This window comes from Lactuca saligna, chromosome 3 (assembly GCF_052625555.1).
Source record: "Lactuca saligna cultivar CGN05327 chromosome 3, ASM5262555v1, whole genome shotgun sequence".
NCBI classification, from domain to species: domain Eukaryota; kingdom Viridiplantae; phylum Streptophyta; class Magnoliopsida; order Asterales; family Asteraceae; genus Lactuca; species Lactuca saligna.
The window spans coordinates 70,632,269-70,640,254 of NC_136419.1; the positions used below are offsets into that span (position 1 = coordinate 70,632,269).

The following is a 7,986-nucleotide window of genomic DNA, read 5'->3' on the forward strand; positions in this document are numbered from 1 at the left end:
TTCTATGTTTTTTTGGACACAATAACTATTTACGTTCAATTTCATTGATTACAAATCTTATCTTTTTTAAACTCTTTTCAAAATTTAAATGGATCCCAAAAAATCAGGAATTTCAAAATAATACTCACTCCATTTATATTGTGTTTTGTCGTCTTCAACATCCATTCTCATTATCAATTTTTATTCTTCTTTCTCATCTTCAATATTATAATTTCTGCATAGTCTCGACATAACAAATCTGGTTAGTTCATCTTCATAACTCAAAATTTATACATTAATACTAATGCAGTTCTATTAACTAAAAATATATGTTGTGTAATCATCATTCCTTATTTTTGTTTTGATGTTCTTTGAAGTGTAACTGATCATCACCAAGTTCTTCCAATCCATTCATTATAAAGTCGGGATATGATGAGATTCTAACGACATATATGAACTTGGCTAAACATATTTGGCTATTAGTTTACCAAAATTCATAATTTTAGAAAAATATTACTTTATTTTGTACAAAATGTAAAGTTTCATAGTATAGAGAACACGTAGTACTGATAAGCCCCAGACTTTATTGATTCATATATGGAGGGCAAAACGGGCAAATGGGTGACATTTCCCAAGGGTATTTTAGTCTTTAATTGTTTTTTTTTGTTTTCTGTCATATCTTAAAAAATAACTCCTTTATCTTTACAACATTTTAAGGTACTTTATCTAATCAATCCTAACATAAAGTAAAAGTTTTTACTTAGTAAAATCGATTATTTTTACCTTTTTGGTTATTTTGGTGATTTTTACCTTTTTTTTTTTTTTTTTGCATATAATAGCATCCTACTTTTGTTTTTTGTTTTTTCAGTTTTAGTACAGGGAAAAAAATGTTACTATTGATGTCCATGTTTTAAATAAATTTAAAGAAATGGTTCCTGGTTAATTAAATAAATATAAAAAAATATCATTTTAGAGGTTTGGTCAATTTGTTAGATTTAAAAATTATTATTCCTTTTTAATTATTATTTGGAAAAAACAAAAATGTAAAGTTTAATTCCTTATTTCTAGAGGGCAAAATGGGTAAATGGGTGACATTTTCCCAGTTGTGTTGGACAGAAAATGGGCCAGGGGTATTTTAGTCTTTAACTGACTTGTTTTGTTTTCTGTCATGTCTAACAAATAACTCATTTATCTTTACAACATTTTAAGGTACTTTATCTAATCAATCCTAACATAATGTAAAAGTTTTTTTTTTAGTGAAATCAATTTTTTTTACCTATTTGGTCATTTTGGTGATTTTTACCTTTTTTTTTTTTTGCATATAATAGCATCCTACTTTTTTTTTTTTTTTTTTGTACAGAGAGTGAATAGGTTTATATAGAGTGAAGACACAGGAAGAGATTTACTCGTTTGATCGACCCATAACTTCTTTATCTATAGACATCAATGGATGGCAAAATTACAATCTCTTTTTCTTCTTTTTCAACTCTCCACTTTCTTTGACTTGCATATGGGCCATTTACGTTTACACATGGACCCTTACTGTATATGTTGTATCAAAAACAAAATAAAAAACGATGAACAAATGGAAACCTAATTAATTGGGGACAAGTAGTTGAAGGGTATTTCGGGAATTTACTTAAAATTATCAAACCGAAATGTAAAGCTTCATAGGATAGAGCCCCAAACTTTATTGATTCATAGCTGGTGGGCAAAATGGGTAAATGGGTGATATTTTCCTGATTGTGTTGGACAGAAAATGTTCCCAAGGGTATTTTACTCTTTAATTGACTTTTTTTTCTGTCATATCTAACAAATAACTGCTTTTCTTCCAACTTTTTTTGACATACTTGAAGGGAACTCTCTTTAAAAGTACATTGCTATTTCAGTTAGCTTTCAAAATAAAATAAATGGTCCCTGTATAAATAAATATGTGTGTTTTGACCTACATGTATCTGGTTGTGTATGTCCATGTGTCAATTTTGTTCAATAAAAGAGATTGAAGCTATAAAAATCAAATAAATGAAAGTGCATTGCTATTTGATGCACATATTACCTTTTATGATTGTGTGTGTTTATGTGTATCTGATTGTCTGTGTCTATGTGTCTAGTTTCTTCAATAAATAAATTTAAAGCTATAAAAATCAAATACATGAAAGTGCATTGTTATGTGTAGCACAAATTACCTTTTCTGATTTTGTGTGTTTGTGACTGTATGTACCTGATAGTGTGTGTTTATGTGTTTTCTCTTCAATAAAAAAGTTTGAAGCTATAAAAATCAAAGAAATGAAAGTGCATTACTATTTATTGCACAAATTACCTTTTGGCCACCATATTATGGGGCAATATCGAAAAACACATCACGCACCTACTTAAGCTGATTGTTGCGATTGGTTGTAATAAGAAGTCATTTCACATAAGATATAAGTACTAATATCTCATACACCTTTTTTTAAACACTTGAAAGTCACTCCCTTTAAAAGTAGATTATTATCTTATGAAATTACAATGAAAAACTCTTTTCTAAAAACATTGACCTCAATAGTTGGCTCTTAGTTTTTATTTAATTGATTTTTTGTTTAATTTTGTTGTTTCTCTTTATATATCAAGTGACTTATTATAGATTATTTATGTTATTTTAAAAATCCGTTGGGATAGAGAAAATAGAAGTTGTAATTCCCTTTTCAAGTGAACTACAGTTTGATTGTAATTCCCAAGTCTTTTCAATATTTCTTCTTATTTCATTGACTTTTCTAATTCTTTTTTTTTTTTTTTTTTTTTTTTTTTACAGATATGGCTACTTCAAAGATTACATTCATAAAAGACATTGACCCAGTCAATTTGGATGTCACTATCAAAGTGAAAGGGCAGAGAATGATTGAAGTTATTGATTTTAGATAAGAATGATAATTTGATTAATAAAACTTTCAATGTTGTGTTCAAGAAAGTATTTCAAAATCTATGTTGAACTTTTAACTTTATTTTTTTAATCAAATAAAGTTGTACTTACTTACCATCTACAATTAAATGCTTTTTTACATTTATTAATTTTTTTGTTCTATATAAACCTTTTAACTTATCTCCCGTGGTTTCCACATGTTATAACCTATTATATATATAAGAGGGCTAGTATGATAATTTGGTTAAATAAATGATAAACTATTTTAAATAATTTAGAATCCACTAACTTATCAAAATTCATTATTTAAGTAAATAAACATGTTAAATTAGTAGTCTCAAACACACTTTAATCATGGTTATTAATAATGGGGATTACAAATCGGGTAATCGTGTCATGTTTTTATCCGACACAACACGACAAATATTTTATGCAATACGAACACGACACGACACAATATCAAACCAATTAAAAACAATAACCACGACATGACACAACAAAGATAACATAAAATAACAATTAGTTTATTTAAGTAATAATTAATCATGCATAACACCATAAACACGACAAACATAAAAAACACAATAAATAAATGTGAAATCATGTCGCATTTTGAATACGAACACGATACAACTTCATTTTTTTTACATTTGAAACGAACACGATACAAAAACGAATTCAAATTTTATTTTCAACCCAATTTCATTTTGTATAGTGTATTTTTATAGTGTCATATCATTTACGGGTGGAGATAGGAGGGGGGCTCAATCTCCTTTAAAAGTCCAAACTATAGTATATAGGTGTATGTATAATGTAAAGTCCATAGGTTTTTTGTGATAAAAATTCTTGCCAATCTTTATTAAAATTGCAATTAATATATAGAAAAGTAAAAGGGTAACGACTATAAGTAAACTTGGAGCCCACAATTAACATCTCATAGACTTACTATACCCATATTTAGTTATCGAATCACCTCCATTTACTTTAATTCTTTTAATTTAATTAGTTTCATTATGAGTTGGCCGATTAACCAATAGAGTATATAACTCTTCTAAGATTTTTTTTACACTATCGTACAAGTCCTTTGTCGGACACAATATAAACCCCGTTATCCTTAAATATTGGCTGCGCCCCTAATGCCATTAATTGTCATCCGTAATTAATATTATCCCACATTACAAAATTTATCAATTCTTCTAAAAAATCTCATATAGAGCCCTCAAAATTATTCATTAACTTAAAATCATGCCGCCAAAAATCGTTCATTAACTCAACATAGAGCATTGCTAATCGCAAAACTTGCATAAAGCATCACAACTACATCCATTTATCACAAATTAGAGAGAGCATCATGATTTTATGCGTTTAGATGCACATGGTCAAGATGATCTTAAATCTTTTTATAATTAAATTGCTTTCTTCCTATTGCACTTTGTATAATTAAGTTTACAGCTTAAAAAGTTAAAGTTGTTTCCACCATTGATAAACAAACATATTGGTAAGATCTTGTTACGATTGTGTTTTTCTAGAACACAAATTAAATAATATTCAATAATTTATGTACAACAAATTAATTATAATTATTCACAAAATAAAAAACTATAAATAAGATAAATATAATCCAAATATGATTATGATAATAATATATTTCTTTTATACAAAGAAACACAACTTTCCCATGAATGGTTGTTCATTTTACACTAAACAGACAAAACATCCTGTGTTTTCATTCAAATTTGAAAGAACAATTAATTCAATATCTTATCCCATTTCAATGTCCAAACATTACCCAACTTTATAAACAAGAAAGTGGTCATTTGGGTGATAAATTCAAATAACATTCATGAAAGATCCCCATTAACACATCAGAAACTTTGTGCTAAATACCATTAAACAAGCATATATATTAACATCTAAAGATCAAAAGTTGATCATCCAATATAACTGGAAACAATTCTTGAATTGCATAAAGACATGAAGTAGAGAATCAACCAGATTGATATAACATAATCAAGAGAAGTAATATAGGAGAAAACATCAAAGTTCACGAACAAAACTGAGATTAAGGACGAGCCCTCCAAATATATTCATAGGATTAAGACACAAGATCTAGAATGTGACTTCCAATGTATTGTTCAATTAACAAGAAAAAAGAAAAGCTAAGAACTAATTAACCAAATGTACCTCAAAAATCTTAAGCCCATAGTAATGTCGAGGATACACTTTTGTTAGTTTATTGATCAAGCATTGGTTGGGCATTCTCTAGCAAAGTGTCCAGGTTCTCCACAATGGTAGCAGTTGCCACCACCGCCACCAGACCTAAAGCCACCGCCGCCGCCACCAGATCTAGAGAAACCACGACCGCCACCGCCACCACCACCACCTCCTCCTGAGGTACAGTCCCTTGCCATATGCCCTTGTTCGCCACAAGTGTAGCATCCACCACCACCGCCACCGCCACCGCCACCACCTCCGCCACCATTACCTCCACGTCCGCGAGAACAATCCCTAGCTAAATGACCAAACCCTCCGCAGTTATAACAACCGCCGCCGCCGCCGCCTCCACCGCCACCAGCTCCGGCGCCGCTACTACAATCCCTTGCGATATGCCCAACCCCACCACAGTTATAACATTCACGTCCGCCGCCACCACCGCCGCTCCTGAACCCACCGCCGTTACCATTGTTTCCCCTGAAACCGCCACCGTCATTGTACCCTCCGCCTCCGCCGCCACGAGTAAATCCGTATCCATCGCCACCTCCTCTACGACCTCCACCACCGTATCCATCGCGATTACGGTTTCTGTCGCCCGTAGATCCATCTAAAGCGGCAACATTAACCGCTTGTTGCCGATTGTTCTTCTCGACAACTAGAAACTTGACTTTCTGACCATCCTGGAGGCTACGGTAGCCGTCAGCTTGAATCTCGGATTGATGAACAAACAGATCATCGCCGCCATCATCTGGCTTGATAAATCCGAAACCCTTGGCTGCATGGAACCGAATCACTACGCCCGTAGATGCTTCCTCCGCCATTGGCGCCGATCGCTGAAAGCTGATAGCGAGTGTGAGATTTGTGAAGAGAGTGTTGTCAATGGAACCCTAATTCACACAAGCCCTTTTTGAGTTCCCTCTGCTTTTGTGCTCTGTTTATTCACGATATTGGGTCATGCCATATCTCCACAAAATAATGTTCTTTTCACTTTTTTTATTTTATTTTATGGTATTTTTATTTTATAATACGGTATCTTTTAAAATTAATTTGACGTATCATTATATTTTATTGAGATATCTATTTTATTATCATTTTTTTAACCTTATATTCAAAAGATAAAATTCATCTCTTTGGTTTTTATTTTTTCTTAAATAGTCTTTATAAAACCTTTTTTTATTTTAATAAATTGTCCTTTAAAACAAACCTTCCACAAGTCATATGATTAAGATTGTTATTTTCTGTTAAATATAATATTACCCTCTTTTATTTAATTATTAACTAATAAGTCCCTCTTTCTCTCTCTCTCATTGATGCCTCCCAAATTGGTTGCTATGTCTAGGGCTACCACACTCTCACATATTAACTGGTTTCCTTTCTGATAATTTGCGTAGGTGTATCTTTGCCAACTATATGTTATTGTTTTATCTACGTGTGTGTTTGTATTTACTAGCAACAAATAACTCAATCATCACCGTCTTTTTTTCACAAATCATCTTAGGAATTAAACAAGCCATCTGTGAAGAACTCGATCTTGCAAACAATGATGAAGAACTCGAACTCCATCTTTTCTTCATTATTTTCTTTGCTCAAAAAACCACAATAAAATCTTTGATTTTAGAACAAGCACAATCACGCTTTCCATTAGATGTGCTTCATCAACCTTCAAAACATCATCCTCAGCTTTTTATTCTTTAGTTCAAGTATTGAGACTTTTTCTTTTTGATTTTTGAGTTTATCTTGTATACAGATCTAAACTCAATGTTGGAGTTTGATTAGAGATTGCATATGGGTCTAAATATCTTTTAATGTAAAGCTTTAAAATAAAAAAGGAAGAAACGTATTCATTGCAAGTTAATATCATATATATTATATTTAATACTTTACATATATATATATATATATATATATATATATATATATATATATATATATATATATATATATATATAAGTATATGATTTTAATTTTAAAAATTGAAACAAACCAGAAATTGATTCAGTTGGTTTAGTGGTTTTGGCCCGTTGACTTTGATTTTGACCATGTTTGACTTATATTGGGGGCTCATGAGCATTCCAGATACGATTTAAGGGCCGGGAAAGGCATGCCAGACTCGTACTAAGGGCTCATTGGTATTCAGTCTGAGGATTGATCTGGTCGGGGAGCAAGCTAGACATAAGCTATGGGCTAAGGGAAAGCTAAACTTATGTTGTGGGCTCAGGGCTAATCCATTCTATTAGTTGTGGAGCCATTGCATGTTGTTATTGTATATGTGCTATTTGTTTTGTGTTGGTATTTTGAGGGGAACTCACTAAGCTTTGGGGTTACAGTTTTAAGTTATGTTTCAGGTACCTCAGGGGATCGCGGGAAGGCGAATGCATGATCGTACACCTCCTCGTGTTTTGTTATATGATTTTGGGAAACTCTGCTATTAAACATGTTTTAAAAAATATTTTATAAAAAATAATGATTTATAGATTGTTTTAAAAGTTTAAATTATTCATGAATTTTATGGATGTTACAATTAATACACTTATGCCCTGAAAAATCTTTCTTCTGTTGAACATCAAGAGACAGTAACATTTGATGATTATAATTTCTATAATTGGTATAATATCTTGAGGTTCTACCTTTAGCATAAATAGAAATTATATATACTGAAAGATCCCATACCTAAACAACCTCTGCAAGCCAGTCAGTCTGATCATGATACTTTGATGGAAATATTATTATGATGATATTGATGTGTCTTACATCATACTGGAGTCATTAACCTTGACTTGCAGAAAGCCTTGGATAATTATGAAACATGTCAGATGTCTCATCAAGTAAAACAGCTATTCAATTAGCAGTAGAAAGTGTTTCAAGTTTGTTTAAGCATTGAATAGTGGAAGTCT

At 31.5% G+C, this 7,986-nt stretch overlaps 1 protein-coding gene across 1 annotated transcript; it reads right to left on the minus strand.

Annotated features, from left to right (window-relative positions):
- Positions 1-4,921: 4,921 nt before the first annotated feature.
- Positions 4,922-6,052, minus strand: LOC145036836 (cold shock protein 2-like). Its single transcript, XM_078985333.1, has one exon. The coding sequence runs from the start codon at positions 5,911-5,913 to the stop codon at positions 5,119-5,121; it is 795 nt and encodes a 264-aa protein (XP_078841459.1). The 5' UTR covers positions 5,914-6,052; the 3' UTR covers positions 4,922-5,118.
- Positions 6,053-7,986: the final 1,934 nt, after the last annotated feature.